Here is a 20,865-nt window from a genome sequence, read left to right as displayed (position 1 = left end):
TTTTGAGGAGGCTTGGGGCAATTTTTAATTACATGTAGTATTTCATAGCATTCTCTACATTGAAATGAGATGTTCTCATAATCGAGCTTCTGGACCCAAACATAGTTTGGAGCCGTCAAATAAACCTCTGTGGGGAAGCCCTTTTTGAATTGCATCCCCACACAAATGCGAGCATAAGTAGCCTTGCATTTTTTTCCTTCTGTTATTAACAAGGACAACTATGATAAAATTTTCCCACCATGTTCCCAATGGAGGAAAGCTGTGGGCGACTCCAAAAATCCATGGGAGGGTTCGATAGTCTTATCCAAACTCAGGTGGTAGAAATTTATTTCATAACCGGATTGAAAGTGGAACACCAGCGTTGCATGGAGAGGCTAGTGCTACCCCAAAACCATCGCCCAAATTCACATGTAGCCTTCTTCTCTCCAATCGTTTCTCAAACCACAATGAAGAAACATCGTGCCATAGGGTAAATATTCAGATCTTCCTTTGAAAGGGGCTTCCATGTCTTAGAGATCCATTTAAGAAAATCCACAAGCCATGCCCATAACCCATAAAACATGCAAACCAAACTATTCCTCGAAAAATACTTTTCACAGTCTAAAGCTTCCTCATCTAAGAGAATGTACACTGAAAAATTATCTTGCACCACTGGAGGACCACAACCAAACTTCAACATAGAATTGTATGAAAATGAAGAAGTGATAGCCTCATTGCAAATCGTAACTACAAAAGAAAAATAGTTATATGCCAAATCATGAGGATTCACCATTGAACTATGTGTAGGAAATCCATGCAAATAGAGCAAGACTGGGCGGCTAGGGTTTTGGGTGAAACCTTAGGCACTGTAAGGGATTGGAGAGCTCTTTCCATTTCGAAAGATATATGAATATTATTATAGCCAATATGTTCCCTTCCCTAATTAAATTCATTTTTTTAAGATATTATAATGGTGTTTGTTTTTTCGTGATAAGATTCAAAAATAGTTATTTCATTTTGTTTGTGTGATTTTATATTATATAAATTATATATCAATAAAGATAGAGCTGAGTTTCTTTGACTTATGTTTGAGCAACTTCCTTCGACGAGGGTTGGAATTTAACGGGCAAAATGTGAGTCACAAGGCATTTTGCCTGTATTTGACGTTCAAACATTTTGCCCAAGTGTCTTTCCTCATGTGTTATAAAGTTCACAAAACACATTTTTGATGGTTTATTATTTTCCTAAAACGTTATTAGTAGTCCATTCAAATTTGTGTTCCACTTTGGTTGGTGCCTGTCATGGTGTCAGCTGTAAAAACTATTTTAAGTAACAATTTGGGCTTACGAAGAATGGGAAAATCAATGTTAGGAACTGTTGATGCAATGTAAGCCATGGCTCCATTGGTCATGTAATTTACTGCTTGCAAAGCGAGCTCGGTGATCGTGTCGAAGGGTATTTCACATCCATTTGTTCATGGAGCATGGATTAATATTGCAAAGGTTAGGGAAACATTAATGTTTCCTATCTACGTGCCTCTGTCACGAGTCGCTATTGATGTTGAGAATCAAGAATAAGAAATTATATATCATAAGAAAAAAGTTGCAAGTGCAATATCTGAGAGAACAGGTCATCCCATTGAGCAGGCTGAGAATGATATGGAGAGGGGTCACTACATGTTAGTATGGACTATTAGGCTTTGGATAAGGTCTCTCCTCTTTCTTGCATAATATGTGTATATTGTAATTCCACAGTATAGTCACCTATGAAATCTAATCTGTGAAAATGAGTGGAGGAGGCATAAGGTCATGATGGAATTGGTCATTGAAGTCTCTTAAAAGCATCAAAATCTATGTTTGATATGCATACTGACACATTGCGAATTCTAAGTATACAAATTTTAGCTCAAAAACTTACGCAGATTCATGTCAAACTCGGGTTTAAATAGGTATTTTTCGATGTGAGATAGTGAGACTTCATGTCTCATGCATTCATATGACATGTATTATTCTGCGAGGCCTACTAAAAGTTGATGATCGAATATTTATTTTAGCTTCAGAAATTGATGGAGTTGTAATAAGGTTTGATCGATTGAAACCTTTTATTTATTTGAATGGTGCCACTTACACAACCATTTGAAAGATCAAAATGATTCTTGTGTTTGTTTTCATAAAATATATGTAAAAAAAGGGGGTAGGATTGTTGAGTAGTTGTAAAGGCTAGCAATAGAAGTGTATATTTCTATGATGCAAGCACCAATTTTCAATATGGGAGATGGTGTCCACATCCTTTGTAAGAAAAACCCTAAATGAAACTTCTAAAATATGATCCCTTAACAAGTAAGACTATTTTTACTCGATAATCCTCGGTTTTCAAATGGAATTGTGCTTTTATTAAAAGAAGATTACATACTCATATGTGAGAAACGGAAGAGAGGAGATAGTATATGTACTGTGTATATTAGCGTAGAATTGATTCATCTTACACCGTACATGTTTAGATTAGACATTATAAAAATATATATTATTCTCTCTTTTTCATGATTAGATGATTACTTTTCTCACTTCTTAATTGTGTGTGTGTGTGTGTGTATATATATATATATATATCATTCAATGCTTGGGTTCAGATGCCTAAATCATTGAGAGGAGAAGCTTGGAAGCACGTAAATCTGCATAGAGAATTTTCTTGTAGGTCCTCACAACATAAATTAATTATGTGGACGTTTAAAAATTAATTAAAAATATCAATCCATATATCCTATGCCGAAGCGATTCACTGAAGGAAAACTCAAACCTTTCCCATGGAAAAGAAAACTCAATTTTCCACATATTTTAATCAAATTAATTGATTATATGTGTAGGACTATAATCATGTAAATAAGGAAATTAAAATGACCATACTAGTTCTATTTTGCATGATTCTCTTTTCGCAATTCTCATTCAAATGTAGAATGACTAAGAAAACTTAATTGAGTTAAAAATTATATGTTGTAAAGCTCCTTAAACATATGTGTTGATATTTTTTGCTAGAAGAGTTGAACTTCAACTCCTCTTACCTTATAAACAAGTATGCAACCATTAGCCCTAACAACTCCAAAGGCCCATAATGTCGTGATTTTTATAATACCTATAGATCCCAAGACCATTAAATAATGATCTTATTAAACACAATGTTGCTAAAGTAATGGTTTCTAATGGTAGACTTCATGGTGAATGGTTGCATACTTGTATATAAGGTGGCATATTTTAGTCTAAAATCAGCCACTATCATTCTTTACCTAAGCCAACCCACAACAAATCACTTTAGGTTGTGTATTTGCTTTACTTCTCCTCTACTCTATGTCAAAATGGTCTTTAAATCAATTAGTCATTCTTATGATTTGTTTTAAGTTTAAAACGATAACAAGATTGACAAAGTAAGGCCCATTTCATAGTCTTTGCTATGAGAGAGTGCCTATAATGTTTTTGAACAAGACTTATAATCGAGTAATTTTAATATTTACAATTAATTTTAATTTGATTATTAACTTTGTTACTAGAAAAAATGATATAAATATAGATTTTAAAATAGAAAATGTGTTATAATTATTAATTATAATGAAACAATAAGAATATAAGAAAAATGTTTTAAGCAAAACATTGTTGGTGAAGGGTTAATTTGTTACCAAAGTACCACTCTTAGAGTGCAAAATTTTAAACATAGTGTTGTTTCTCATTTTAAAAAATAAATTAAATTCAAACCCTCCCTTCCACTACTCGTCATGTAGCCCAACCCAAAAATTCACCATGAAACAAACCATAAATTTTGACTGGTAAAGAGGAATCCAAATTCAAACCCTCCCTTCCACTAGTACAACCCAAATATTTACCATGAAACAAAGGAGAACTCTCCCAAAAACCAATGACAGTAGTGTTGGAGGTCTCTTGAAATCTCACATAATCAAATCCATTTCTCATGACGCAAAGGCGTGTGGCAAAGGATGGCCACCAAGCCATCTCTCTTAATTGCTTGGATCATCCATCCCGTACTCATTTCTTTCGTCCATCAACACCTCGATTGGGATTAAAATTCTTTGAAATAAGAAAAAATGATATTTTAGTTATTCATGTGTTTTGAATTCTTTACATTTATATATAAAACACACACACACATGACTTTATATACATTTTTCATAATAATGTAATGTTGTAATTTAAGATTAATTGAAAATTTTAAATTGTAACCTTTCGTAATATATTTAAATATAATATCTATAAAATTGTAAATTTTGTTTTAATTTGATCGATATTATAGCAATATATTATACACAACAATATAATATCATCTTTCATATATATTATAATCATATAATATATTATAATATTACTTTATGCAAAAAAGCGTTATTTAATTTAATTTAAACATATTGAAATTTGATGTTTAATGGATATGAACTTCTCTAAATTTATAGTGGAGTGTGTGATACTTAATTTAAAAATTTGAAGTTGTACAATTGAAAATATATTGTTATTATAATTTTTAGTTTCATAATTAAGCATATATATAAATTTATTTAAAATGAACTATATATAATAAAAGGTAGTTATATTTTATCTATTATGTTTAAATGACTTATGTTTATGAAAATGAGATAAAGTAAATGCGATATATAGTAAAATTGATGTAGTACACTATTCTAAATACATATACTACTCAAAGGCCCATTATCACCGTGGTGCTCCCTAGTACAGCGTGGCTTTACATGTGGGTGTCCAACATGGAAACCCTCGTTGTGGGTCCCCCATTTAACCGGGAGATACTTTTCCAAGGTTCAATAAGGGCATGAGACCAATCAACGATCCATGTTCATGATGAGGTCAGCCTAGTGTACTCGGAGTTAAGGAGGAGGGCGGGTGTGAAACTGAATACTTCCCATGTTTAAAATCACCCAGTCTTTCTTGGTGGTAACACCGTGGGACCTCATCCTTCGTGGTATGGTGTGATCCGGAACTGTTTGTGCAGACATCACAGAGCCATTTAGATTACATGTGGATGCCACATGGTATTATATCTATGAATGCTAGAATCCTTCAATGAGCCTTTGTCCCAACTCTATAAAGATGACATTAGTGAGTTAGTTAACATTCCGTGGAAGAAGCTAATGGAGTTTTATGGTTGTTCACGAAGCCATGTGATTGAGGTTGGAACCCTTCTCGATAGGATTCTTGTGGCGCTCCACAAAGACATTGATGCCATCATGCTGACGATGAATACTTTGGAGGGATTTGATTTCTGAGAAAGCCACACAACCCTTGGCTAGAATAGGTAGACCCAAGTTATTTCCAACAAAAAGAATGTCTTATATCCCATAAAAAAATCATATACCTAGATTTAGAAAACCAAGTGATTTGCCTCGAGTGCCATAGTTTAGAAATGTTCTCTAGGAGAAGGAGAGAGGCAAGGAATCATTTGGTGCGTATGATTTTTATTATTTCATCCCTAATTAAATCCCAACAATGAAAAATATAGATTACACATTTGTACAAAACCATTTGAAAATACCCATTGAGTCGTGACGATTGTTAGTGCTAAGATGGTATCTCCACGAAAGATAATCTGTATCAGTGATCAAATTGGTATAGTTATGGATGCTAATAGAGTTATCGAAAACAAATATTATTTCTGAAGGAAGCAAAATATAAATGTTTCACAATAGTGAAGGCAACTATGAGCAATGTAGGAAGAACAATTGTTAATGCCACGCTCTTTCTTTCCAATGTGATTAGGGAATTCCCTGCCCTTGAATCAAACTCTACCATGTTATAATTCATTCCATAGAAACACATGTTGGAACTGAAGAAGCGCGATTATAAGTATTGTAGCATCATTGATTGATGATGGGAGGAAAGAGAAAGGTATTTATCTCTAGAAAGAGTGTTAGTTATTGGATGTTTACCTTTTTCAATATTTTGTCTTGTAAGTTTGTACAAAAGAGATCCAAATGTTGTAGATGTGGAGAGATTTCTCTACGTGTGCTATTAAACTTCTATATGAAATAAACTATTTGTTGTTTTTAGAGATAAGGAGACTAAAAACTAGACTTATGGAAAATTGCACACTCGATAGTAAATGCATAAGGTTATATATGAAGTTGCCTTTGAAAACATGGTTAGGTTGTTGGATCAAATGCAACTTCTTAGCATTTTCAATGATATTGTTACTGAACATGTTGTTTGTACTTTGATTTTTTTTTTTTTTTTTTTTTTTTTTTTCTTTTTTTTTGTGGAATTTGTAAAGGAAACAGGATGAGCTTAGTCAATGAATGTTTAGGTGGAAATTTTGTTGGAATTCACTACTCTAATTGTTAAGTGGTGTAGTATAGATGCCTCAAGAAGAATATTGGACGAAGATGTTGAAAATTGAACCAAGGTGTTGGAGATCCAAACACATATTCCTAGTGCATGAATGCCTTTAGAAAAACATGAAATGCAACAAACAAATTTCATGAAAGAAGCATGGTTTCTCAAAAATTTATAAATGTGGGTTGGGTCCATACATGAACAAGTAACTAAAGAGAGTTGGAACACAAGGGAATTAACTGAGAGAGAGAGAGATTCTTGGACCAAGCTCTAGAAATCACCAAAGATTGAGGAAAGATGCACTAGCATATAAAAGTAACTAGAGACATCCTTAGAGAGGATGATACATACCTCTCAATGCGGTCGCGTCATTTTGTGTAGTGATTAGGTTCAATAGATAGAGTATCTTCAAGGTCTATGCAAGGTTCATAGTTTATCTTTGTTGTGTTTATTGGGCTGATTAGTTTGAACACACATTGAATTTTTAAACTATGATATAACATAAAAATTATTTTGTTCAAATTTGTGATCGCTAGAAATGATAGGAGTGTGGAGATCTAAGGAAAATATCCACAAAGAGACCTAGTGTGCACAAAATTAGAGAGAAGGAAGACATTGTTCATGTCATATGCATCATAATCTCTTGTTGATATTTTGTAGCCCTCCATAGGAGTATTAAGAATGTAAACATCATTCCCAAGTATGATTGGCTAGGTGTGCTATAAACCAAAGCAAATACTAGTATCCTCCTATTATTAGTGGAATGAATATTGTTTGAGGAATGTTGTGACACAAGTCTTTGGAGGTAGGTGCAAAAAATGCAAGATTGATGGACGTGTGCTATATCTCAACTATTGAAAAGATGAAAAGTTTGTTCAAATTTCTCTAATCCATTGAGTGAATGTTAGATCCTTCATATAGCCTCTGTCCCAACTCTATGAAGACAACATTAAGGAGTTAGGTCACAATCTATGGAAGAACGTAATAGAGTTTTATTGTGACATTTATAAAGCCATGTGATTGAGGTTGGGATATGATTTTTCTGGAAATGGCTCTACTCTTGCACAGAGGAGGGAGACTCAATTTTTTGCCAATAAAAATAATATATTTTAACCCATCGAAAAAAATATTATTCTCGGTTTGAAAAAAGCCGATGATTACCCCCAAAATCTTTGGGCATATGAAATGAAATCCCTAAAACATAAATATCCCATCCCATCCCATCCGATATCGATATAATTAGTATAAGCCTGGGGCATTAGGGAGGTTGTACAGGTGAAGTTAGGTGAGGATGGGCATCCTATCCTTATGACAGGAAATAAATGTGTAGAGGAGCCAAGCATGTGAGCGTTGTTTTCTACCTTCCCTTAGCTTCCCTGATTATGTCTTTAAATTTGGTATTGTTCCATCTGATGCTAATGGTGGAGCTTTACAATCCGCCTACCCATACTAGTGCCTGGAATTTAATTTGTGAGTTGGCTGAGCGGGAGATTGGACATGGGGGATTTTTAGGTTGGCAGAAGAAATTAGAGCCAAATTTGTTAGATGTTTTTATCAGTTTTTGTTGTTTTTCAAGCATGGCCATGCTTAATTGAATAATTGTTTCTGTGTCTATCTCTTTCTGGGTTTTTGTTTTTTCTTTTATTTTAGAATTTTTGTTTTGGCTTGGTTTTGGTTTTCTCTTTTCAGTCTGGGTGGAGAGGAGATTGGATCTAGGTGGTTTGGGTTAGGAGGGAGAGGAGTTTGGCTCTAGTTGGTTGGGGTTAGGAGGCAGGATGATGCTAAAGAGAAGAGAAGAGGACATGGGATCCTACTGGGACAAGGTATGCACCCTTTTATTTTTTATTTGTATTTTAAGATGGTTTTGTAATGGATCATATGAATTAATTGTGTGTGTGCTTGGATCATTTTATCATGCACATTTGTTTTCCTAATACTCCTTGTTTTGGCTTTGCGTTTGGAGTACAAGAACATAGTTATGGATTGCTATGGGTTTTTTCTATTGCAGGTGAGAATTTAAATTATGGCTTCCCTAATTAACAATTTATTCATAAATAAAACTAACTGGGGTTTAAGTACATTATAGTTTTTCCTTGTATTCCAATTCCATGTAAAGATAAACCCAATTTAAAGAATCTGTGATCTCTAATGCCTTGGATCTCTAATACTATATTTAAGAGCGGGGAATAATCGTCAATGCCTTTTTTCCTTCAATGTTCTTGGATAGTTATAGGTTTATTTTCTTGGATAGTTACAGGTTTATTTTTTTTTATAATGTTCGTTTTTAATATAGCAGAGTTATATTTTTGAGTATGCGTTTGTTTTGTTTTTTCCTTTCAATGTTCTTGGATAGTTACAGGTTTATTTTCTTTTATAATGTTTGTTTTTAATAGAGCAGAGTTATATTTTTGAGTATGTGTTTGTTTTGGTTTTGCTTTTATAGAAACCAGATAAATTTTAAATCAATGAAAACCTTTTAAAAAAATTGGGGTTTATTAGGATTCGTTCAAATATATGGTCTCACACAACCCGAGTTGGCATAAATATGGAAACATATACTTCCCTGAGGGTCAGCGCAATTGGTTTCTCCAAGGCAATGCGGCCCTGTTCTAGTTTTTGTTTTGTTCTTGTCTCTGCTACCCTATAAGGTAATAGGCTCTGTAATAACCCCCTCTACCTCTGGCGAGCGCTGCTCACTGTTTTGTCAGAGGGACAACGCCCTTGCTTTCTCCGAGGTAATAGGTCTTGTGATTTGTGCTAATGAGTAGTTTAGGGTAGGCACTTTTATTTTGTCAAAGGTTAAGCAAAATTACTGGCTCTTTTTTTGAAATCAATCCCTTAGAAATGGTGTCATACAGGTTTAGCATTGTTTATTCTCTCTTGATCGGTATACTATGAAGATTTTTGTGGAGTAGCCGGTATAAGTGTGTTTTCTATTTGGGCTTGAGAGATTACAGCCCAACTAATCTAATTGAAATGGCAGTGACATCTAAGGAAGTTCATGTCAACTGAATTAAATTAAAACCATAACAACATTTACAGCATTCTCTAACAAATAGTAGATCAAAATTGTTTGGAAAGGGAATAGAGTATGTTCATGTCAACAGAATTAAATTAATACCATAACAATATTTACAGCATTCTCTAACAGGCAGTAGATCAAAATGCTTTGTAAAGGGAATAGAGTAGATTCCAATTGCGAAACATATGTCAACAAATATTTTTGCTATGTTGTGATTTTGAAGTATGAGGTGTAGATGTGTGTGGCCTCCTATTATTAGGGGGCTTATTAGGGGCTTGTCTTTAGGTTGCTAATATTGTGTGAGAAAAGAGAAGATATTTAGTTGTTCAAGACTTTCTATTAGTATGCTTTTACATTTTCTCCTGTGGATAATTCATGCATAACTATATATATTATAGTTTATTACTTTTGATTTCATGTGAAATGCCTCGAGAAATTTATAAAAGGAAAATTTCTATTGTATATCACATTTATTTATTTTGACTTGGATTTGAAAGAATATTTAATTAATTGTATTTTGTATTTATTGTATAAAGATAAAATTGTTGTTAAACATTTAACCTTCTTATGATATGAAACAGTGGATTGAGGAGGAGGAGAGGACATGGACTACTGTTTAACAAAAGAGTAACATCTTTTTGGTGAGTTGGAAGGTAAGAAGGAAGTTCTGCACAAGAATTTAATTCAATTCATGATATAGACCAATAGGATAACAGTTAGATTTGAGAGAATATTTAGGTAATTGTTTTCGTTTTTATTAATGAACACTAAAATTGATACTAAATATTTAATTCTCTTTTGATATGAAATAGGTATATGGAAAATGTTCTTTACAAGAGTAAGGTATTGTGGGAGACAAGGTACATGCAAAGGGGAGGTTGATGGAAGGTCCAAATCATATAGGAGTAGCAAGTAGATGATGTGTAATTGGTTAGTACAATTCTATTATTGTTGATGTAAACAGGAAAAAAAATATATAATAGATATATAATCAAGCATTTTCTTTTTGAGAGGGGCTTGCCCCTTCTCCAAACCTTCATGGATAGCCATGACCAAAGCTATCATGGAGGAGTGTCTGTTTTTATTGTGTTTCTCATGCTTTGTGGTTTAGATTTTATTTTTTATTTTTTATTTTTCTGTGCCTTTGGTTATTAAAATTCTAATTTTAAATTTATTTCTACAATCATTTTATAATAATTTTTTTTTAAATTATTTATTCAGAACATTAATAATATATATATATATATATATATTTTTTTAATTTTTTAATGAAGTGATTTTTTTCATAATAATTTTATAATAAAATTGCTAACAAAATATTACCTTGAAATTTTTATTGCACTCTTTATGTAAAAACTTTTGATATATTTAATTTTCTACCTCACATTTCAAAATTTAATTTTTGCATTTTAAAACTTGGACGTGTAGAGCTTCTATTTATTTTAAATTTCCCATCTCAAAATTTAAATATTAGCACATTTAAATAATAACAATTGTAAAATTACATTTAAAAATTTCCATGTTTGATAAATTTGCAATTGCATTTTTAGTAGAAGCTAATCTTCAAAGTTCTAAAATCTGTACAAGAACATTTTTACATGCCAACCACATTTATGAAAATCACATTTAAAAATTTCAATGTTTGATTACTTGGACACTTGTACTATTTCATTTTGAATTCCACTACTTTAAATTTGATGCTTATACACACATTTATATACTCCAATGACATTCATAAAATTACATTTGTGAACTTTCTACAACCTCGTGTTAAAATCTGATATATTTAATAAACTAGAACATTATAAAGAGAAGCTTAAATCTAACATTATAAACAAAAGCTTAAATCTATATATTTGTGTTGTATCCTCTTAATGTCAAATGTTATGTTGTTGTTGTTGTGTTTGTGTGTATAAGGTGATACACATAACACTCTCTATTTAAGTTGATTTAACTATTCAAAAATTGATGTTTGAGAAACACATACTTTTATTGCATTTATGTAATATTTAATTTCTAATTTAGTTTTATCAAAATAATTTAAATACTTTTGATGTTCTACACACCTAACCTGAAAAATAATAATTTGTGTTTCATTAAATGTATGTTAAACTATAATTTGTTCAAAAACATGTGATTTTTGTATGAAATTTTCAAATATAATGATTATATTGTTATCAAATCTATATTTTAATATATTATAATGATGAGTTTGAGATGGTAAATTTGTATTTCAAATTAATTTACATCCATTTGGACTGCATTGTATGATATCCAAGTATATAGTTGTAAATTGAACTATAATTTTATGAAGAGTTTGCCGTTTTTTTTTTATATGGGATGAATTTTTAATTATAATGATCCTTGTTTTTTGTTGATGCATTTTTTATGTTTCAAGTGAATCTAAATATAGATTGAATTTTTTTGCCATGCAGACATGAATTTCTAAATTTATTTTGTACTTTATGACATTTTATTTTATAAATTTTTGAGTTTTCCATCAAATATTTAAATCTCAAATTTTCAATTATTAATTAAACTAATTTATATCTATAATATAATGTATTTTAAATTAATTTGAGAGCTTGCATTTTAAAATTCCACCCTTAGTGTATTTTATATTCCATATTATAAAATTTCAAGTTTGGATATATGTTAATGATAATGGTAAAATGGAATTTAAAATTTGAACATTTATACAAACACTTTTTACATTTTTATTATTGCTTTTAAAAGTTTTGGCCCTTTGTTTCTTAAATAAGTTTCAGTTTCACATTTTAAAATTTGATGCTTGTAGACACACATTTATATAGATCAATTGCATTTAAATTCTTTGTGTTTGATTCCTTTATTAATTAATATGTACATTTAAAATTAAAAAACACATAAAAATTAAATATCATAAAGAAACTAAAAATAAAAATAAAAATTGATGATTTCAAATTCTAAAATTTATATAAAACAAAAACTTTTAATTTATATGTTTTGTTATATTTAATTATATTTAGTGCCCTATGTTGTACCATGTTAATGTTTTATGTAAATGTTGTGTTGTTTGTATTTGGTTATGGGTGTAACACTGTGTGTTTTTACAAGAGTTTGAAATAATGTAAGTGCTTGGAAATTTGATGTTTGAGAGACATGAACATTTATAAAAATTGTCTATTTTGTTTGTATGGTGTTAGAATTTTATATTGTATATTAAAACTATGTTTGTTTATAAATAAAAACTGTGAATTTTTGTTGAAATGTTTAAATATTTAATTAATTATGTTGTGATTTTTGTATTGGATATTATGTGTATTTTGAATTAATTTGAATAAGTGTGTAAAGTTTGTGTATTTTAAAATGATTTAAATACATTGAAATTTGATGCTTGGGGGAGTGACTTGTAAAAAAAATAAAAAATAAATGTATTTGATTGTATGACATTTAGTTCTATAATTTTCAATTGCATATTAAGCTATGCTTTCACCAATACTTTCAGATTTTTCATTAAATGTTTAGATACAATAAATTAACACTTTACTTTTTACAATAGTTCAAGATAATGCAAGTACTTAGAAATTTGATGTTTGAGAGGCATGGACATTTAAAAATAAGTGTATTTTGTTTGTATGATATTATAATTTTATATTGTATATTAAATTATATTTGTATATAAAAAAAAATGTATTATTTTTTCTTGAAATGTTTAAATTTTTAATTAATTCTCAATACATGTGTGAAATTTGTGTATTTTAAAATAATTTAAATACATTGAAATTTGATGTTTTGGGGGACTCACTTGTTAAAAAAAATGCATTTGATTTTATGACATTTAATTCTATAATTTTATATTGTATATCCAACTATAGTTTCCCTAGTTCTTTCACATTTTTCATGAAATGTTTAGATATAATAACTTAACAGTGTGTGTTTTACAATAGTTTAAGATAATGAAGTACTTGAAAGTTTGATGTTTGAGAGAGATGGACATTTAAAAAAAATTGTGTATTGTGTTTGTATGTTATTATAATTATATATTGTATATTAAACTATATTCGTTTATAAAAAAATGGTGATATTTTCTCTAAATGTTTAAATTTTTAATTAATTCTATTGTGATTTCTATATGGGATATTATATGTATTTTGAATTAGTTTGAATAGATGTGGTAAATTTGTGTATTTTAAAATAATTTCAATACATTGAAATTTGATGTTTTGGGGGAGTGGCCCATAAAAAATAAAAATAAAAAATGTATTTGATTATATGACATTTAATGCTATCCTTTCCCCAATAGTTTCATATTTTTTCATGGAATGTTTAGATATAATAAATTAACATTGTGTTGTATGATATTAACATCTAAAAAATTTGTGTTGTGTTTGTATGATATTATAATTTGATATTGTATATTAAACTATATCTTTTATAATAAATAAAAAAATTGCTTTGATTTTTTATTGAAATGTTTAAATTTTTAATTAATTCTTATATGTATTTTGTATGCCATGTTATATGTATTTTGAATTAATTTCAACTTAAAAGTTGTGTGTTTTAAAATAATTTAAATACATTGAAATTTGATGTTTTGGGGGAGTGACGTGTAAAAAGAAAAAGTTCAGGTATAACAAATTAGCAGTGTGTGTCTTACAATAGTTTAAATAATGTAAGTACTTGGAAATTTGATGTTTGAGAGACATGAACATTTAAAAAAATTGTATTGTATATGTATGATATTATATTGTATATTAAACTATATTTGTTTATAAAAAAAAATGTGTGATTTTTTCTTTAAATGATTAAATTTTGAATTTATTGTACAATTTTTGTATGCAATATTATATGTATTTTGAATTAATTTGAATACACATGTGTAGGATTTGCGTATTTTAAAATAATACAAATACATTGAAATTTTATTTTTTGGGGAGTGACTTGTAATAAATTAAATTGCATTTGATTGCATCATATTTAATTCTATAATTTTAAATTTCATATTCATCTAAGCTTACCCCAATAGTTTTCTATTTTTTCATGAAATGTTTAGATATAATAAATTAACACTTTGGGTTTTACAATAGTTTAAACTAATGTAAGTACTTTGAGATTTTATGTTTGAGAGACATGAACATTTAAAAAAATTGTATTTTGTTTGTATCATATTATAACTTTATATTGTATATATAACTGATTTTTTTTATAATAAAAAATGTGCGAATTTTTATTCAAATGTTTAAATTTTTAATTAATTATGGTGTGAGTTTTGTATGCCATATTATATGTGTTTTGAATTAAGTTGAATACATGTGTCTACAATTTGTGTATTTTAAAATAATTTAAATACATTGAAATTTGATGTGTAGGGGAGTGACTTGTAAAAAAATTAAAAATGTCTTTGATTGTGAGACATTTAATTCTATAATTTTAAATTGCATATTCACAGATGCTTTCCCCAATACTTTCCCATTTTTCATGAAATGTTTAGATATAATAAATATATAATTTGAATCTTTTAATCAAAATTATTAATGACCATTGTTTTATCCCCTCATGGAGGTGGATATCAAGAGTACCCATAAGGTTGGGAGGTTTGCTTACCACCCCATTGCTTCATATTTCAATTCAAGAGGGTTGGTGGGTGGCCAACCCACCCTATTCACCAAACATGTGAGCATTTCTTATTAAGTTGAAGAATATGGCAAGTCTTCCCTCTTGTATCTATCAACAAAATTTATCATGTGTTACATACTTCCCTCGTAGTAGGTGGTATTATTTATAGGGACTTTCAACATGCACAACAGATTGCATGTAGCCACTAGGAATTTCTTTTTGCCTTTTTCACCTTGTGCCAATGGTTTGGTTTTGTTTGTGCCTTGGACTAGTCTATGGATTAGAAGTTTGGGGCTAGAGATGGCCAATTAATGGGTAACTTTAACTCTGTCAATGAGACTTGTAATTGGACATTGTGGCTTCTTCAAGAGTTGGTGTTTGTTGTTGTAGTTTTCCGCTCCCAGTCTTCATGTTTGGAGTTAGTGCATTTAAGGATCCTTTTGGTGCTCACATTTCTATTGGTCTTGATTTTATTGGATTTAGTGGAGTGTGTAGCACAATGTTTAGGAGTAGTTGGGGTTACCCACTAGTGCTTGTTGGCAATTGCTTGAAGCTTTATCCTACCCAAGGTTTTCCATCTAATCCTTGTTACTATGTTCTAATGTGATGTGCTACATTAATTTATCCCCAACCTCCCTTTACTCCTTGTATTACCCTTTCTTTTGGCCTCCTCTAGAGTCTTAATTTGTGTTGTCCTTGCAACCCATGTGATGTGGCTCATTGGCAGCTACCACCCTTAGTAGGGTGCCTCCATTTAGATATCCGCCTGATATTTATGATGAGATTAGTCATCTCAGGACCCTTAATTTTAAAATTTGAATTTGCTTATTAAAATCTAATTTTATCATAACTTGTAAATTTTCTATCAAATATTTAAATATAAAATTTGGAATTTATAATTGGATTTATTTATTTTATTAAATGGAAAGGATAGAGAGCTGTATTAAAAAAATCCATATTGTAAGGCCAAAACCTTTACATATTCCACTCTTCCCTATGCTTTTGAGATGACCACACATGAAACCCTCAAACTAGTTCCCCATCAAACAAATACTTCAATCCCTTTCCAACTAAATATTTTCCAAAAAAACCCCAAAATACCAACATATTTACATTCCATTTTCCAGTGTATTTCTATTTTGATATAGAATGACTTCTTCTATTTCTTGGATAATTTTATTTTTCCTTTCTTCCCAAATTGAATCCAACCCACATTTTCGATCAAATTCCATTGAGTGGTTATTCCTTAAATGCATTGTATTTTTCTTCAAATATTTCTCACCCACCTTATCTGCCCCATAAATTTCATTTTCAACAAGACTCCTTGTGGTTTCCGGAGGTAATCCATTTTCTACAAAGGTTTGTTGTTTTTCTGAGAAAGTTGCTCCATTCAGGGAATCCTCATTAGCAAGTGGAGGATCCACATTGGCAAGCGAATTTCTGTTCTTAAATTTTTTGTCGCCACTATGGTTTCTTGCACTGAATCTTCTTATTTCATGTCTTCTTTAAATATCATATAGTGGTCACCTTGTGCACCTTCCCACCATTTGGGCCTTCAGGGTTTTGTTCCATCTTATTTATTCTGAGGAGGCTTGGGGCAATTTTTAATTACATGTCGTGTTTCATAGCATTCTCTACATTGAAATGAGATGTTCTCATAATCGAGCTTTTGGACCCAAACATAGTTTGGAGCCATCAAATAAACCTCTTTGGGAAAGCCCTTTTTGAATTTCATCCCCACACAAATGCCAACATAAGTAGCCTTGCATTTTTTTCTTCTATTATTAACAGAACATCTACAATAGAATTTCCCCACCACGTTCCCAATGGAGGAAAGCTATGGGTGACTCCGAAAATCCACGGGAGGGCTCTCCCAAAACCATAGCCCAACTTCACATGTAGACTTCTTCTCTCCAATCGTTTCTCAAACCACAGTGATGTCACCTCGTACCATAGGGTAACTACTCAGCTCATCCGTCAAAATGGGCTTCCATGTCTTAGAGATCCATTTAAGCAGATCGACAAACCAGGGCCATAACCCATAAAACATGCAAACCAAACCATTCCTCAAAAAATAATTTTCACAGTCTAAAGCATCCTCATCTAAAAGAATGTACAGGGAAAAATTATCTTGCACCACTCGAGGACCACAACCAAACTTAAGCATAGAATTGTACGAAAATGAAGATTAGATAGCTTGATTTCAAGCCCTAATTGCAAAAGAAAAATATTTGTTTTCCAAATCACGAGGATTCACCATTGAACTATGTGCAGAAAATCCGTGCAAATAGAGCAAAGATTGGGCAGCTAGGGTTTTGGGTGAAACCATAGGCACCGCAAGGGATTCGAGAGCTCTTTCCATTTCGAAAGATATATGAATATTATTATAGGCAATATGTTCCCTTCCCTAATTAAATTCATTTTTTTCATATATTATAATGGTGATTATTTATTTATGAAAAAATAATATTGTGTGGAGTGATTCGCGGGAGAGCCGAAGCAACTAGGGTTAGAGTAGACAACATAGTTCGTTTCTAATGGAGAGTGGCAGGGGAGGGAGCTCGACTCCCTCCTACAAAGACACGGTGGCCAGCAGAGGTAAATCACCAATTGGGAACAGTAAAGGTTGTTCGGATGACAGGAACAGGGATAATGAAAAAGAAATAGATGGGACCAAAACCAAGGAGAACATCAGCACAAAGGACAAAGAGGAAGCAGACAAAAGTCTGGGTTCAAGAGACAAAAAACAAAAAGTACTTTGCAAACCAAAAGCAGAAATCACTCCTAGAGTGATATTAAATGATCCTGCTCTACAGGCTCACAGGGAACACATGGGGACCTATGCCATTATCTGTAAATTCATGGGACTATGGCCCACTGAAAAAGCTTTATAAACATGGATCAAGTTTCACTGGAAACCCAAAGGAAGCATTGACCTACATCTTGGGTCAAAAGGATTCTTCACAGTGGTGTTCTCTAACATCGAAGATAAAGACAGAATATTTGAAGGAGGACCCTATTTTTTTGCAGCAGCTGGTCTCTATATGAGGCCTTGGAGGATGAACTTTGTCCTAGAGCAGGAGACTTTCTCTTTAGTTCCAGTGTGGGTAAAGCTCTATTCTCTACCTCTTGATTATTGGCAAACTGAATCGCTTGCTGCCATTGGCAACAAACTAGGATTCTTTGTCAAAGCTTCGGAAGCCACAAGAAGGGGAAAATATACCTCCTTTGTAAGGATATGTGTGGAAATGGATCTATCTGGAGCGCTTCCAGATGAAGTAATCCTGGAAGTTTTTTATGAAGAGTGGGGCAGACAGCGGACTATGAGCATATCCCTTTCAGATGCTGAAGATGCCATGAACATGGACATCTGTTAAGAGACTGTCCTCTCAGTAAAGCAGATACCAAAGAAAAACTTAATCTAATGAAGGACACAAAAAACTTTCAGAAAGTGGCAGGTAGAGGAAAGGGAGGAAAAAAGAGGTCAAAGCAACAACATAATGAGGGGCAGAAGGGCAATCAGAACAAGTTTCAAGTGCTAGAAGAGACTGAAGAAATTACAAGAGAGAACCAATATTAGGAGGAAGGTACTAAGGAAAAAGAAAAAGAAGAGAACAATAAACAATCTCAAGATATTGATTCTCAAAAAGAGGTGATGAGAAGTGAAACAGAAATGGAGATGGACGAGGAAATGACCCAAAGTGAAACAGATCTGGAAGATCATGAACTACAAGAAATTCTCGACAAGGAAAACTTAGATCTGGAAGGATTCCTGATGCAGGGAACCAAAGGAGGAATAGAATCACTGCCCCAAGAAGAATGCAATAGAATACAACAGTTGTTTTTATGGAAAAATCATGAACGAGGGCTGGAAAAAGGAAAAAACATCCACAACCACGAGCACAAAGGGGTGAAAACAATAAAAACGACTCCAGGATTAGCTACTAGAAATCCCGGAAAGAAGAGAAGCAGAAAGAAGAAAAATGAGCTCTTGATGGAATGTGGAAAGCTAATGATAGATTCGGGTACGACGAAAGATCTAACTAGTTACTCTTTTACAAATATTTAATTATGAAGTTCATATCTTGGAATATCAGAGGTCTAGGTAGTAAGAGGAAACAAAGAATGCTAAGTAACAGAATGAAACTAGCAATTCATGAAAACTCACAAAAAAAGATGACTGAGCTCTCGACTCCCTCTGCAAACCCTAGTGTCCGCTCCCTGCGCGTTCAACTACCTGCGAGCGTGTCCGCTCTCGGCCGCCCTGCTCCCTGCGGGCGGATCCGCCTGGGGCTCCCTCTCTCCACTGCAGTCGTGCTGATTAATGGAGGTCTGCATTGGTTTTTGACAGACCCATCCCCTAGGGCTTGCGGTCATGGAGGCACTGGGCTCTCCCCAGGCGCCCCCTCCTCCTCCTTCGCCACTCTTGCCTTCTAAGGCCTTCAATTAGCTTCTGGCAGGGCTTCCAAAGTAGAAGAACTCTGAAGTCACAAAATTTGTCAAAAAAATGGATGATATCCTAGTGATCTCACTCCCTCCTGAAACCCCGATCTAAGTTGCTTTGTCTTTGGCCGAACGGGCTCTCATCGGCCAGTTTACTGGGCTATGGCCGTCTCCAAAAACCACTGAGAGCTGGGTCAACAGAAATTGGGTGCCGTTGATCAAAGAAAATGTTACTTCTTACTTTCTGGGGAGAGGATACTTCCTCTTCGAATTCACTGCAAAGGAAGACAAAGATCTGATCTTCCAAAATGGCCCCTACTTCATGGGCCCTCAGGGTTTCTATCTGAACAAATGGATCCTGGATTTCGATCCGGCAGTAGATGTGCCCAAAGCAGTTCCGGTGTGGGTTAGACTCCCGAATCTCCCAGTCCATTGTTGGAATTGGGACTCACTGATGCACATCAGAAATGCCCTGGGGAAATTTATAGACCGAGCGAACAATAAGGACCAATATGACTGCGCCAGGATTTGTGTAGAAGTAGATCTGGAGGTAGGGCTTCCTGAGGCCATCAAAATAAATGTAGGAAGCTGGACGCATCTACAGAAACTAGATTATGAGCAGCTACCCTTCAAATGTCAGAAATGTCATGTTTATGGTCACTTCGCCAGAGGCTGTCCAACCAACAACGAGGTTGTGCAGGGAGAGGAGGATGGATGGAATCAAGTCAAGCGCTCCAAACCTTCCAAGACACAGAATTCAGGAGGACCTAGTAGCAAAGGACCTCATCAGTCTTCTGCTCAACATATTTTTACTAATCCAACATAAGAAAATAAGTTTGGCCCTCTCAGCTCGCAACTAGAGAAAACCCAAGAGGTAGAGATCCGAAAGGAGAGAGAAGATACTCAGGAGATCGAGAACCAAAAACTAGGCTCTCCAAGTAAAGGTACATCTTCAGCCTCCCTCAATGGTACAAGTGCTGAAAACCCTAAAGTTAAGAACTTAGAAGATAATGAAGAAGAGCAGAACACGGATGAGTCAGAGGAGGAAGGAGAAATAGGAGAATCCCAAACCTCGGTAAGAAGGTCTACGAGAGGTCGTAAAATGGATAGGGAAAAAAGAGAGGGGGAGACGTACAAGGAAAAATTACAAGGCATCCAATGAACTCTGGAAAAACTGCTAGCCTCAAAGCCTAGGATGCCGAAAAGCGAGCCCCAAGGCTCCAAGGGAGCCCACCAGAAATATAAATAATGAAGGTCATCTCCTGGAATTGCAGAGGTATGGGGAGTAAAGTCAAGGAAGAAGCCATGAGAAGCCTGATAAGAACAGAAACCCCAGACATACTTCTCATCCAGGAGACTAAGCTGGAAGACATAGTCTTCCTTCAAGTAAGCAAGAAACTTTGGTTTAAAAGTGAAGCAAGAGCAGTCTTTGCCAGGGGTGCCTCGGAAGGGATTGGCACTCTATGGAATGCCAATAAATTT

At 33.0% G+C, this 20,865-nt stretch overlaps 1 protein-coding gene across 1 annotated transcript; it reads left to right on the top strand.

Moving 5' to 3' along the window:
• The first annotated feature begins 19,116 nt into the window (after positions 1-19,116).
• LOC149241160 (uncharacterized) lies at positions 19,117-20,209 on the top strand. Its single transcript, XM_089370456.1, has 2 exons — positions 19,117-19,270; positions 19,497-20,209. Exons 1-2 carry the CDS (start codon positions 19,117-19,119, stop codon positions 20,207-20,209), a joined length of 867 nt encoding a protein of 288 aa, XP_089226582.1.
• Positions 20,210-20,865: the final 656 nt, after the last annotated feature.

The sequence above is a fragment of the Pinus tabuliformis genome, chromosome 8 (genome assembly GCF_031772625.1).
Source record: "Pinus tabuliformis cultivar Carrire ecotype Pingquan chromosome 8, CPIR1, whole genome shotgun sequence".
NCBI classification, from domain to species: domain Eukaryota; kingdom Viridiplantae; phylum Streptophyta; class Pinopsida; order Pinales; family Pinaceae; genus Pinus; species Pinus tabuliformis.
Note: the sequence above shows the minus strand (reverse complement) of the source record. Positions and strands in the feature narration are given on the sequence as shown.

Excerpts from the sequence above, each read along its gene's own strand:
- LOC149241160 (XM_089370456.1), top strand. The coding sequence starts at position 19,117 with ATGACTGAGCTCTCGACTCCCTCTGCAAACCCTAGTGTCCGCTCCCTG. Across the intron at positions 19,271-19,496 it reads AGTCGTGCTGATTAATGGAG|TTGCTTTGTCTTTGGCCGAA; the intron begins GTCTGCATTGGT and ends CCCCGATCTAAG.